The 14,665-nt window shown below is 41.0% G+C and overlaps 1 protein-coding gene across 3 annotated transcripts; it reads right to left on the minus strand.

Moving 5' to 3' along the window:
* Nucleotides 1-1,770: 1,770 nt before the first annotated feature.
* tbc1d25 (TBC1 domain family, member 25) lies at nt 1,771-11,730 on the minus strand. 3 transcript variants are annotated; one of them, XM_035656311.1, is made up of 7 exons: nt 11,567-11,730; nt 9,511-9,620; nt 9,241-9,395; nt 8,897-9,024; nt 8,608-8,796; nt 6,072-6,347; nt 1,771-5,076 (listed from the first exon to the last, which is right to left on the minus strand). In XM_035656311.1, exons 1-7 carry the CDS (start codon nt 11,609-11,611, stop codon nt 3,391-3,393), a joined length of 2,589 nt encoding a protein of 862 aa, XP_035512204.1. In that variant the 5' UTR covers nt 11,612-11,730; the 3' UTR covers nt 1,771-3,390. The 3 variants fall into 3 exon arrangements, with proteins under 3 accessions (XP_035512204.1, XP_035512206.1, XP_035512205.1); XM_035656313.1 differs by having other exon boundaries at nt 9,511-9,644; nt 11,567-11,715; XM_035656312.1 differs by having other exon boundaries at nt 11,553-11,706.
* Between the last annotated feature and the right edge of the window lie 2,935 nt (nt 11,731-14,665).

The following is a 14,665-nucleotide window of genomic DNA, read 5'->3' on the forward strand; positions in this document are numbered from 1 at the left end:
GCTATACAAGTACAGGTACCATTTACCATTTACATGTTAACAATACATCTTTAGGCCCAACTCTATCATTTAAATATCACTCAGATATAACCTATAAACCTATAACTGGCTTTTAAATTAGCCCATACAATGACACAATATAGACAGATATTAAGAGCACAAAAGAAAATAAATACAAATCAAGTCTATTGATTCAAACAAGTGAGGCACTTCTCTGCCAAAACGTTGGACATCCTATGTGACATCACATCATATTCAACTTTATGTTCAACATAACAATAAAGATATTGATTATACAGCCAGTTACTACCTTCTCATCACCAATCACACAAAGGCATAAAGACTAAGATGTACAGTACTTACTTGACAACTGTTGTAATTTGAATGTATGAGTCCACCACATACAGTATGTCATCACCAATCTACATCATCTTCTTATGCGTAAAATTGTTATATGAGAAGATTTCACTATTACCTGTGATGTCACTGATACAGAAATGACAAGCTGCATTGTCCTATTGTAACTTGCTATGTAGCAATTATCAGGTTTAAGAAGTTAGACCGAAAAATTAATTGGAATTATTACAATAACAATAATAATGGAATTATAATAATAGGTTGTTTGCAGTCACTTGATTCTGAGTCCATGAAATTCAGGACAGTGGGCAGCAAGGGAAAAATGAGAAACCAGAGAAAAGTACATACAGAAAATGACAACATATTGGACGTGATTCAGAGGATATATTTTTCTTCGCGAACTCCTTGTGGTTTCTCAGTTTGATCGATAAGCTTTATGGTCTATGAAAGCAAAAGAATGTTTGTTCTTCCATGTACTTGAGTGGAAAAAATAAATTTACATTTGAAGACTCAGAACTGTTTGTTTTTGTGTTAACAGCAGTGATGTCAGATTTGGATCCACAAAACTATGGAATGTCATCAAACTCTACTCACTACATCTAAACCTGGCTCACCCTCAGATGTGCATAAACTACAATTTCTTGATGAGGCAATGAAAAGTAGGTAACTATGAGTTATCATATCGGCTGAAAAACAATCCAAATTGTGCACTCCTTTAAGAGGTTTTTTCATGAATAACTTGACACATAAATAGACTCACCTGTTGCAGCTGTCAGACTTTAGAAAACTGGTATTAGAAGTCCTCAGCTGTGATTGGCTGAGACACATTCAAAGTTGTAAAAACCAACAAAACAAAAACGTATACTGTATCTGTGACTGTGTTAGAATTAATTAGCTAACTGTAAATGTCACTGATACATAATCTTTGCACTAACCCAAAATTTCTGATGTTGCACGTTTGAATATAGCTTAAAACTTCTGTCACACGTCCCACCTATCCTAACTTAAAATCACTGGGTAAAAAATCTAAATCATGTCATATAAGCTTTTTTACAGAAGCCTTTTAAGCAACATTAAAACTTTTTTAAAGTTTGTTTTACTGACGGCAGAAATTGTAAGATTATCAATCTCATGGCAACATGAATTCATTTTGTCTCATTTACAGCAAAAACATAAATGCTATGAATCTTCAAGTGGTGGAATGTATGGGCCACAGCAACATTTTTGCATTTAGACCCATCTCTCAGGGTATACTACTATGCCACCAAGATCAGATACAACAGCACTTGGGAAGAGTTAAAGGTAAAATCCAACCAACAACACTTGTACAAAACATCTTTAGGCTGAGATAAGACAGAGGACATCATCAGGGTTATATTCTCAAATTGTGTTCAGACAGAAAGTGAAGCGTTGCCTGGCGCTCTGGCAATACTGGATTTTAATGCTGAATTTTGAGTCTTTGATATTACAAATATACCATTGAATATGCCATTTGCTGCTGGACAGCTGACGAAAAAAACACCATTGATTTCCCCATAAAATTTGTGTAGGGAATGCTTGGGTCTGAATCACAGAGTGCTGAGGTCACAAATGGGGCTAGGATATCGCTAGAAGAGCAAAATGCTTGAATGCTTCAAGCTTTATTGGCCAGTCACACCAGAAAATGCGAAATTCATTTCTGTCTCCTGAAATTCGTTAATACACTTATTTAAAGCAATGACTGATCATGCTGAATGTCTTTTGTGGAGCAGCTTCTACTTTGGCAGAGCATGGTACAACACTGGATGGTCAGCCAACTTATATGACAGCTTCTTCTGTTTTGGACTGTTCCCAAAAAGGTCAGCACTGTCAATACAGTCTTAATTGGTCAACAGTGCGAATGTGTGTCAAAGATGAAATCTACGCAAAAGCTCTGCACAGATAATCCACTGACCACTGTTTCACTGAAATGATGATTTTTGTCTAAAATTTCATTCTTTTAAATGCTGACGTATTCGGGGGTTTAAAGTCTGTTCAGACAGAAGGCAAAGCAAATTTTCACCTTTTTCACATGTGTTGTTAGTGCGAATTATACTGCATTTATTTGCGCCAAAAGGCCAGTGATGTTACAGATTTTAATTGTAGGTCACCAGCAACATAAACACAGACTGTGTACAGCTCATGCTCTGACTAATCTTATAGTTATTTCACTGCAGTTTACCTCTCGTCTCTGTACTTGATTCATAAAGCTCCAGGATAAGCATGTATTTTTCCCCTCCAAAAAGGCTGTGAATTCTTAAAAGGGACTGCCTCTTGCATCTGCTGATTGAATTTGTATGCAGCTGTGCCTCTAAAATACACATTGGGTTCTGTCTGAAAACTAATATTTTTTGGAGCAATTTGTTTACAGTATGTAAATTTATGGTCAATTTACCCCTTAAGGTTATTGGTGACAGGTTAGGTCAGGAAGGTGTGCTGGCTTTATCTTGTTTGTAAGTGCTGTTTATTTTAGTTAATTTTGTTAGACTGACTGATGACATACATTACATGACTTACAAGTCAGTTTATGTTCTGCTTGAGAGTCTGGATTTGTCCTCATGTTTTAACTACTGGCTGCTTTAGTTAAGACACTTGTGTTGCTTCTGGACATAACATGAGCTATAAACATAGTTAATTAAGGGGGCAACACAGGCTAAATGCACAAAGTGGCTTAACTTTTGCTGGTCCTGGCAAAACTCAGTCCGCCAAACTGTCTGAATTACAGGGTTGATCATTTTGCGCAACAGCAACGATCGATAACACAGGATGTGAGGATACAATTTTTTCATCCCCGCTTGAAGAACAGACAAACAACTTGAAAGGTCGATGTTATAATATTACAATGACTACAGACATAAGGAATATATGTATTCAGGCATACACAGAATGAGAATATTATTAATAGCCCAAGTAAATGTGGGAGGCTGTCTAAAAAAAGATTGACAGCTCCAATGGGCCACAAACAGTCTACTGAGGACTTCACTGAGGATGGGAAGTAAGTGATGCATGGCATTATCAGGAAGTGGGAGAAACAGAAACTTGAGCAGTTGGGGAGGGAATAGTGGTTGCGAAGTTATAGGTCGAGTTTGGAGATGACGACCGAGGTGATGCTAAAGGGCTGAAAATGGGCCTAGCAGAGATGGTAGAAGAAGGGGAGTGTTGAGCAGCAGTGGCTGCTGTTGGGGAGTCTGAGCTAACCTCATCCCCTTCTTCCGAGTCCCACACTTCACTCTGCAAGTAGTCTGCAAATAAGGCCTTTGCTCGCTGCAGCACCCTGCTCAGGTTGTGGCGCCGCACAAGGCGGTCAAAGTGCATGGCTAGCTCATTGTAATCCAAACTGTTCTTGATAATGTGGTCTCGGTGCTCCAACAGGATGGATAGACACAGGAACAGCATGAAGGGATTTCCTTTGCCGAACTCTTGGGGAGGCGGCAGGGAACATGGTTTGATGCTGGTGGTCTCAGCTTTTGAAGAACTGGGCGTGTTAGCTGTGGTGCTGGGAGATTTGTTGCCAGGTGAAGGAAGATTGCTGGAATATGACCGGCTGCCAGACAGTGAGGGGCCTCTTCCAAACAAAATGGGTGAAGATAATAGGGGTCGATTGTGGGAGGGAGATGCAACAGATGTCTTTATGGTGGGGGTTGTGGGCGAGTTAATTCCTGTACTGCTGAGCACTTGGGCAGATGAGGTCAGTGCTTTTGAGATTGTTCTTGGAAAGGCATCTCTTCCATTGGTTGTGGATGGGGATGGAGAAGAGGTTTTTGGAGGAGAGTCTGGAGAAGCACCTGGCCAGCTGGAGGGTGACAATGAAGATGTAGGAGAGACACAATGGCCAGTTTTCCAGATTGGTAGGCCAATAGGAAAGAGAGGAGATGATGACATTGGAGAGAAAGCATTGTCACAGTTTTTTATGAGAGGTGTTCTCTCGCCTGGGTCCTCCTCACTGTCAACTGTGGACTGGCGCCTTGGGATACTTGTTACTGATTTTAAAGCCACCAAGCCCTGTGGCTGTTCAGCATCCTCCATTTCAAAGCTATCTTTATTTCGGGCAGTATAGTATTTAAATTCTCCGAAACTAGTTTGCCTCTCTAAAGGAGGAGCCTGCAAATCTGCCTTTTCCATGGTCACTTGAAGAATATCACATCCCGTGCCCTCGCTTCCCTTTCCAGCACTTACATCTTTTTGTTCTATGACAGCATTCCTGCTCACAACTAATTCTTCTCTTGAAGGCCTCAGCATATGTCGTCTACGCTGCTTTTCTTTTTGTTCCTTATCATCTCTGTGGCAATTCTCAACTGTCTTGTCCTTGCAGGACATTGTTTCATCTGTCTCCAGTGGTGGCCCCAGGAGCTCCACCTCGGTTTCAGGAGGATCCGGGGGCAGGGAGCTCCAGGTAACCTCGAGCATCCTCAAAGCATCGTCAAACGCAAACTCTCGCTTGAGTTCCAGAAGCAGCCAGCGGTAACAGAAGAAGAGGTCATCAGCTCCTCGGGACACCAGGTAAGAGTAAAATTCAGGATCCGAGTACTGCAGAAGCAGCTTAAGATGCTGGAACTTAATAGACATGAGCTGCCCATCTGGCCGGAAGTTACCCTCCAGCCGTTTCATAATGCCACAAAAGCAAATGAAGGCATGTGCCTCATTGTCCATTACCGCAAGTATAGGTGAGGCGATGTCACTCATGCCTTGACAGTAGGATATCTGAAAAACAACACACCCACACAAAGTTACAGTCTGCAGTTTACAGAGAAAAGCTGAATTCTGAATCATGTAGAAATATAAGCATACTTTTATGAATTGGGTTTAATTCAGCGGTTAACCAGGGGTCTCATTTAACACGTATACACTAATTTCGAAGCATAGAATCTGATTTAACCATTTTCTCTTTTCGCCTGAGAATGTGCGTACAACCAACCAACAAACCCCTTGTGGTACACAGTTATAATCATTGGGCAAACCAATTCTAAAATAACAGATATAGAAACCCACTCTCAATGCGGGTTGTCACGGTAAAGGAATTTCACTTACGGTGATTTTAGGGTAACTCAACAAGGCAGTATTCATTATTACTGCCATTTTTGTTGTTTTTGCTTATTACTTTAGGGGTACACTGGGATAACATTCTATCTCAGTACTTGCTTGTACTAATCGCGCACACTCTCACACACATATATTCAGTACAGTTTAAAACTTCCTTTTCAATGTGTGAACACTGTGAGCATGCCAGGCGTAACAGTCACACGCCATAGACACCTCGCGCTTTTCAGGCAGCCTATGTGACACGGTGTAAGACAGGTATATTTTCGGTTATGCTTAAAGTCATAATCTGTAACATTTCTGCTTAAAAATGTCTATTACCACTATACCTATGCTCTACATGGTTTTAGCCCTGATTTTGTTGCTGATCAGTAACATAGTGTGTAAACCACAACTTCAAATTACAAGACAGAAGGTTGTGTGGTGTGAACAGTACAGAGATCTGATGATCTGATGACTTTGAAAGTCATGTGGTGTGTCCAAGACTTTACAAACTGTTTGCCTCACTTCTCTCCCTCTGCGACTCCCCTTTCCTGACAGTTTGAAAACCTCTGCATTAACAGATTTAAAGCATGATTCAATTAGCAGAGATGGATTAGATAAATTGCCATCAAACTCCAACACAGGTATAAGCCAACTGATTGAAGAGCTCAACACACCTGTGGATGAGTGACAGCAAATGTGGTGAGCAGGTCTGTGAGGGCAGTCAAATGTGGACTGTCTTCTGAGCCTGCATAGTATGGATGAGCCCGGTCTGTCCTGAGGACGTCTTTAAGAACATTCCCACGTATAAATTCAAGGTCCTCGTTGCTGACCTGGGCCGTCCACTCTCTCTTCAGCTGGTCATACTCCCTTGTCTTCCTCTTCATGTAGTCCATTCTTTCCTGTCCACTCAGTCCATCGGGGTAGACGTTCAGGAGGTATCGCCAAACAACCTAATACAAGTAGGCAATACCTAATTAGCTTATAGAATTTAAATTGTCACATTTTGTGTGTGCAGAACACACAGGAAGAAACTAGCACTGTTTTTTTTTTTCTTTGGGGGGAACCACGACGGCGGCATACACCCTGTGAATAATCATAAACTATATCATCTTAATGACAAATGACTAAGTCTGCTGAAAATAAAAAGGTGGTACATATTTTGGTTTCTTTTATTGCTGAAATACTATGCCAAGAATCAGAACTAGGATTCAACACGAACCAGAATTGACAAGCAAAATAACACCACAAAATACCACTAAAGCAATTGTGCTTAGTGAGCACGCTTATCCCCTTTGCCGCAGATAATTCATCCACCCTCAACAGGGGCATATCTAAGATGCTTGACAGACCAAGCCATGGGTATGCACCCAGGTGTCCTTAGCTCGGCACACAATCATAAAGCCGCCTACTCCCAATAAATTGCCACTCAAAATGAACAAGCCAGGAGCACTTGGCCCGGATTCAAAGGCACTCCATGCAACTTCGGTGTGTGCTGGCGGCCGCGCTCGCCAGCGTGCCTTTCGTAAATCACGTGTGTGTCTGAACACGCTGTGGACCGCAACCAACATTAAAATTTCAAACGCTAAATCTAATCCCGCCATGCCAGAGCTCCCCTCTTCCCTGCTTGCACAGTAGGTGGCGCATCACCATATCATGAATATTACCCACACAGACGAAGTTTCATTGCAGATTGACCCCACCTACACTGAAGTTTATGAGCGTGTTCCAGCGGTGGGACTGTCAGATAAATAAGTTCTTATGGAACGCCATCGGGCATCCGCCATTTGAATGTACAGTCACCAAATCAGCAAACAACTTTTCATGAACTTTGAACTGATACAAGACCCAATTTTTGAACCTTCTTTTCCGATAAATTCCTAGAAGGGATCTTTGTGAAAAGTAAATGAATGAAAAGGCCGAAACTGGCCGCAAAATTCACAAACTGGCCCGACTCCTCCGACACCTGAAACGCCCCTTCCACAAAAACAACACAAAAATAGCACAACTTTTAAGCCAGCAAATTACTTTCTTGACTGTTACTCAACCGCACCAATGTTGTTGAAGTCTGTGCCGATAAATTTCCTAGGAGTAGCTGCATTCAAATCTCGATCCATTGCCTGCAGGAGTAAAACATGAACACGCTACAAATCGTGACACTTTCTTTCCCAAACTGCAGTGGCGTTGATATACTGTACTGTTCCCATCAAATAGTCGTGTTGAAGGTGCCGGACTCTTATCAATCATGTGAAGTTTCACTAAAGGTTGGACCATGTACACTGAATTTATGCAACTTCTTGTTCTCATCGCCAAACATCAAAACTCTGGCACCTGGCCATGGTCACCGGCCCTCTGCCACCCCGGGAAAAAGTCCACAAATAGCATCAACTTTTATTGTAATGTCTTCTAGATGGCTGCTGTCCAAATGTGACAGTCGAGCTGATCAATTCCCTAGGGACCGAGTTAAATACAACATTGGCAGAAATTACCGCTCATCCAAAATGGCCGGACTTCTGTTGGGTTTGGAAATTCGTAAATGGTTAAATGGACCTGTACTTGTGTAGCCGCCTTTCTGTCTTCCGACCACTCAAAGCGCTTGTTACACTAACGTCCACATTCACCACTTTTTCCATACAGCATTCACACACCCCAAATGCTGTGGCATCGGGAGCAATTTGGGGTTCAGTACTCTCAGCCAAGCAATCACTTCTCGACACATGGGCAAGGAGGAGCCGGGGATCGAACCGCACCCAACCTTCGCCGATTGGGTGATCGACCCGCTCTGCATTCTGAGCCACCCAGCCAGGTTTGGGATATGGCTGCAGCTGATGTAGGCCCCTGAATAATATCTACGCGTGCGCTATTTTATGCCCATATCAGTGAATGGGCCCCGGGTGGTACAGTTTATGGGACCCTGAGGAGGCATTTTGCCATGCTAATAGTGGACCCCTAGAAAATACTGAATTTTTCGCCACGACTGACATGTGCGCCACGTTTCATGAGTTTTCGAGCATGGGAAAGCCTCCAAAAATGCGATTCATTTGTTACTAAAATAATAATAAGAATTCCTACAGATACAATAGGGCCTTCCCACGTTCAGTGTTCGGGCCCTAATAATAATAATAAAATGTAACTGATACCCAACCCTGTATATTTGGGAGTCTGCAGAGCATGGGATTGGAATGTAATGCGAATAGAACACAGATGCTACACCTTGCGCAGTGAGGGCTCCACACCACCATGGTAGATACGTAGTCTGAGTTCTTCAGGTCGTGTCAACTGGCCTTGTCCATTGAGGTAACTGTGAAATTCAGCATCAGTCAGAGGGGGCTTAAAAGGCTTGATCTCCTCCCCATAAGACCAGCTGAAGGCCTGCTGGACTTTGGACAGAGTTCGGCCCACCTGAACACAAGTGAAACAAGTGCATAAGCAAAGACCCTGACGCATAGACAGTAAAAAGTAAAAGTGAATGCGTGAGAAAGATTATAGAAGGTGGAGGAACCTGTGACAATAGCGACTGGGTAAAGGGAAGAGCTGCAGATGCCAAAGACCTGGTCCTGTCTGCAAGAAGTTGTTCAGTGCCAATCACGTCTTTTGGGCTTATGATGTCCCAGTCCTCCATAACAGGACCTGCAGTTGAACAAAATGTACTAGATGAAACAAACATCTAATTTATTTTTTATACTCCCTACTAAAGGAAATGTCCCCAAATTTGTTTAATAAAACAGAAACTACACATTGTACGTTAAGTTTAGGTCCATTTCACAAAATGTCAATTTTCTGTAGATGCCACATTTGGCACAATTCTACACTTTATATTCTCTGTAACATATAAAGTCCTCTTACTGTCTTCTGAAGGTTTTATGTCCATCTTGAGCTGTAGATACGGTTTGGCTGCACTGACAAATGCAACATCCAAATCCCAGTCAGACACCAGAGACAGAAACATTTCAGCACCACTCCGATCTCGAGACAGGTAACTGATCCCAAAATTCCGCTTTCTAGTTTGAAAGACGAACAAAAACAAAATGCTGGCATACATAATGTAACTCTTGTTAGGACCAACTCTGACAGCCTTTCTTTGTATAATAGTTTTAACGGGGTGATCACTCTTACCCATTCAAATCAAAGGCTCTGATAAGTATGTGCTGCAGGACCTCCAGTGATGTTATCTGAGGATCCACAGCAAAGGAGCGAAACTCCACAGGAAGAACCCCATCACATTTCTGAAAAGCATTACATCACCATCTCTATAATCAGACAAATGTTAAAAAAATAAAAAAATAAATACATGCTGTGGGAAAAACGTGGAATTAATCTTAATCCCATACTATGGTATAATATAAAAACAATATACCAATACAGTACTGTGTAATAACACTGTTGTTTATATATTCTACTTTAGCGGTTAGTACACAAGGACGGATGTACTGCTCTGCTTTGTGCCAAAAGTGCAGAACAGCGATTGAAAATTAAAGTAAGAAAAATAAGTTAAGCAAGTCATTAAATAATTTTGGAAATATCACAAAATGTTAGCAAAATTTATATTTTGTGGTCAAAGCTATTGACCCATTGTCCAAATTTTTGAATGTTTTTCCATTTCCATTGTGAGTCATTTTAGGTTGCATACTGGGATTGTACTTATCTAAACGTACTACATGATACATGCTTATAAACTGTTTATAATAGCTGGTAGGTGTAGCTGAAATATTATTGTGATATTAAAAATATATTTTGCAGTATCACTATATTTTAGGGTATGGAAAATGTATACAAAACTACATTTAAAATAACTATCTCATCATATGCTATGTGTAAAACAAATATTGCTAATTATGTTTTTGCTTAAAAAAAAAAAGTTCCAGCATGTAGAATTTAGTGTGTAGTGTAGTTGCAGACTGAAACTCCCATGCTCCCAGCCCGAACATAAAAGAATACAATAAAATAATAGTAAATCCAACTCTCTATAGGCTATTAAGCATTATAATAACCATGGTGGTTATTAACTGAGTTGTTTATTATGGCAAATCAGCTGCCCTGGCAGCTGAGGGCCAAACTTGCACTCCTTAGCCAGTGTGAGGCTGTGTCAGTGACAGTGCAGTGCAACGCATCAGAACTTGTCACAGGGTCAGTCAGAGACTCATTGGTAGGATATGGTGGAACTATCGTTCTGGTCACAAAAACAGAAGAAAAAAAACAAGAGACAATTGTGGGAAGAGGAATCAGGGAAACTTGTGTCCTCTCAAAGTTTGATGTCAGTAAATAACAGTAACATTTAGTTCATGTGTAGCTTGCAGCACATCTCTCTCTACATTATCTGGCTCATTCCAAGCCAAGGTAACAAAAACAAACAAATACATAAGAATATTATATTCTAAGAAATCCTCTTAATTGTTACACTCTGGACCTTGAACTTGTTTGCTTATAATTGTTCACTTGTAAAATGATACATAGATATCCATCCTTTCATTCTGTTGTATTTGCAGTATTATAATATAATCCATCACCTGAACGGAAGTTGTGTTTATTCAGTGTGTAACCTACACAATACACAGAGCTATTTGGAAAGAAATCTGTGGAGCTTGCTTTATGGGTTTTTTTTAATTATATTCTCATCTGATTTGACCCATTTCTTATTAGAATTTTGCAACATATAGTCTAGTAAATTCATCCAATAATATAGGCATATGAGTTTCCTAGAGTAAAGGCCAACTTCAGTTAATATGTGACGTCACGGAGTGCTCGTCCGTGAACACGCGCACGCACGATCCGGCAGGTGACGTCAGGTCTGTGAGGCTTCACTGCTTCGAGTAAAGTGGAGCGTAAGGCTGGATATCGATAACGGTTTGATAGTTGACTGTTAGACAGTGCCAGCTCGAACTCGCTGTTAGAGTCGGTCCGAAAAACGTGACAATAGGCAGCACCTCCAGCTGTCATTGACCGCAACCAGCGACAACACACAAAGCTGACGATAAACAAAATGGATCAATAGGCGGATAGCCACGGTAGAGACTCTATAAACACGCTGTTTTATTTTGTCGACGTGTAGCACTACAATGTATATTTGACAGACAGCTAGGAAACATTAAGCAGGTAATTCAATAAACAGGATAACGCTAGCTAACTAGCAGACATTGACAGACTATTGTTACACTAACCTCAATCATCCTACCTTGACTTTGACACGGACCACCGCCCTCTCCTCCTCGCCGGCCATTTTAAAGACTCCGTTTCAGCACAGAACGATTGTTCTGACTTTTGTTTTCCTTCTACGCCGACATGGTGATCAATACCATGATGTAGGGTTAGCCGAGTTCCTCTATATCGTGATCTTCTTCTGCTTTGATTTAAGTGTATACAGCTGCATTACCGCCATCTGCTGGATGTACCTTTATCATGTCCTCACCAACTCTCAAAGGATCATGCTGGTACATATCTATATAAGACTGAAACGCCAAAATAGCCCCACTGTGAATCCGGAAATGTTGAGTATCCCAAAGTTTTATGATAGAAATGTAAAGTGTGGGTGCCTAGCGTATAGAAACTGCCGGACGCTACTTGCATATGTAGGGGAATTAGCATTATCAGCATTGGAATTCCCCATTGTGGGACTATTAAAGGAATATCTTATCTTAACTTAACAGTGGTTGGAGTTGTTTGGGGGGTTATTGGGGATGCTGAATACTTTTCCAAAATACAAAATGGCCGTTTAAACCGGAAGTAGACATATTTAAACTCCCAGTGGCCCCAATTTTGGTTGATTCTTCGTCAGTTTTTACATAATTTATATACTTAATAAACTATACTATATATACTATATATTTTATACTATATAAAGAGAGCTCAATGCCATGAAACTGTTCAGTCTTCATATAATATTAAGATATTTCTTCAGTTATGCTTGAGTTTTTTTGCTGCCCAACATTGTGTCATTGCCTCTGTAGTTACTGCTGCAAGCTGACCACATTGACAGAACAGAACAGAAGAAGCACAGCTTTTTGTATATGGTTTATTGTCTCTATACAAGTAAGTTGATCAAAAAGTAAAAGGAGACAAACTTACCAACAGTTACTCTATGATTATTCCATTGTAGTGACCACCCTCACCAGCTTAGATCCCTAGAGCAGTCTGTTGATGGACTAAACATCTAGTAAGGTGGATCTCAATGCAGTAAAGTTGGCTGACCTATTGAATGCCATCCTGAGCTGCTGCCGAAGGGCTCTTGGGCAGGACCAGTACGCCTGGCGTCAGAACCAAGTTCTTAAACCTAGTGCAGAAACCATCAGCATGGGAATCAGCACGCCCCACCACCCAGACAATTAGTAAAGCCTGGAGTACAGCTGCCAAGGCCAATGGCAGACTTCTGCAGACCTTGAGAAACAGTTTAAGTTTACACCACATCACCACAACTACCTTGAGGCCATCATCCTGGTCTCAGAGGCAACAAAGAACATGGTTATTATGAAGCTGACTGTGCTGTAGACTGTTGGAAGCAGGGCTAAAGGCTAGGTGTATGCCCGTGGAGGTTGGCTGCAGAGGTTTTGAAGGGCAATCAATCCACAAAGTCTGTATAGAACTGGGCATGACAAGAAAGGAGAGGATAAGAGCTTTCAATAACATCATAGAGGGACGGAAAAAGCCTAGGGATGTCTCTGGATTATGAAAGGAGGTTCATGGGGGGGAGCAAATGCCACGTGAACACAAGTTGTGGTCTGATCAACGATGCCTGGGTCGCCTGGGCAAGTGTTTTTGATATTGAAAGACCCGAAACAGGCAGTGACCCCTGGTTACATCACTGATGATGTGTTCAGAAGCATCAAGAGATGTATTCTATTAATCAAATTAGTGGGGAAAATGGCAAGAGAAATGACAGTATTCTGAAAAAACTTGATGATGAACTTTCCAAGGCTCCAGAATGAGGAGAAAAAATGTGTGTGTTTAGTGTCAGTTGGGCATCTTGTCCCCTTATTGTGTCCATTGTCCTCCAAGGAGGCTGCTGCCGACAGGATGGCAGCTGCCTCTGTGTGGTGGTTGCAACTCTATAAGTGTATGCCAATTGTGGTGGGCATGGGGACTACAACCGGCCGGTCAATAGTGTCCTTGTGCTACAACCATTGGGCCTTTCATTTCCCGTAATTAATCCTTAACTGAGGCTGTGCCCAGTGTATTGGTAGTTGCCCTTGTGAGGTCGGCTCAATTTGTGGCCATTGGAGTAATAGGCTGTTTCTACTTTGCAAATCACAATGCATCTAAAAGTAGCTTGGGACAGCGCTCCAATCAACAGATGACAATAAACTCCCCCAAATTAGTTAATCTAGCTAGTTGCCTAATAATGCACTGCCTGCCATTTTGTGGTCTGCAACAAAATCACCCTTGAATGGCCATACGCATGTCCTCAGGATTTCCACTTTTACTACTACTCACAGTGGATTCCTTTCAATTCAGTTCAATCCAATTCAGTTTTATTTGTATAGCACCAATTCATAACAAAAGTTACACTTTTCAAATTGAGCAGGTCTAGACCGTACTCCTTATAAAATAAGTTTTACTTTCCCGTACCATCCCAGCCCACTAGTATCATCGGTTTCTCTGAACCTCCAGGAGATTTATTAAAACCTCTTTCAAATGCTCCGAACATGCTTGAGAGGGCTGAGCCTATTAGAATTGCCTACAGTTTCTCTGGGTCATTTGCTTTTGGGATCAAATTTTTTTGGCTCTGCCTTTACTTTACCTATACTTTGGGAATTTACTACATAACAGGATAACCTTCAATAGGTCAAGTTTTTTACATTAGGATCTCATCATAGTAGATTACTGCCTGAAATGCCATAGTGACTGGGTGCACTTGTTTGGTCCATCTTGCTCTTAGGATTTAAGCTGGTGAGAGGGGTCAATACAACAGAATAATCATAGAGTAACTGTTAACATAAACTGTTGATGCATTAATTACTGTGGGTTAAGTTTGTGTTTTTTAACTTGATTTACTTACTATTTTTTGGTCAACTTACTTGCATAGAGAGTCCAATTTATTAGGCATATGAATTACCTAAAAATAACTTCCGTTTTAAATGAAAATATTGTATTTTTGAACATTTCAAAATGGATCCTTAATAATCCCCAAAACCACATCAATATTGTACAAATCAGCCAAGCAGTTGCTGAAATATAATGCTAATTATGCTAATTGCACTAATTGCCCAACATATAAATCAGCATAAAATAAGATATTCCTTTATTTATCCCCCTCAGGAGAAATTCAGGTTGACACAGC

The sequence above is a fragment of the Morone saxatilis genome, unplaced genomic scaffold (genome assembly GCF_004916995.1).
Source record: "Morone saxatilis isolate NCDOM2014 unplaced genomic scaffold, NCSU_SB_2.0 Contig15, whole genome shotgun sequence".
NCBI classification, from domain to species: Eukaryota; Metazoa; Chordata; class Actinopteri; family Moronidae; genus Morone; species Morone saxatilis.

Coding starts and splice junctions, on each gene's coding strand:
- tbc1d25 (XM_035656311.1), bottom strand. CDS start 11,611: ATGGCCGGCGAGGAGGAGAGGGCGGTGGTCCGTGTCAAAGTCAAG. Junction 8,797..8,896: donor CCCAGTCGCTATTGTCACAG/GTTCCTCCACCT, acceptor ACTTGTGTTCAG/GTGGGCCGAACTCTGTCCAA. Junction 6,348..8,607: donor TGGAGCCCTCACTGCGCAAG/GTGTAGCATCTG, acceptor TACTTGTATTAG/GTTGTTTGGCGATACCTCCT.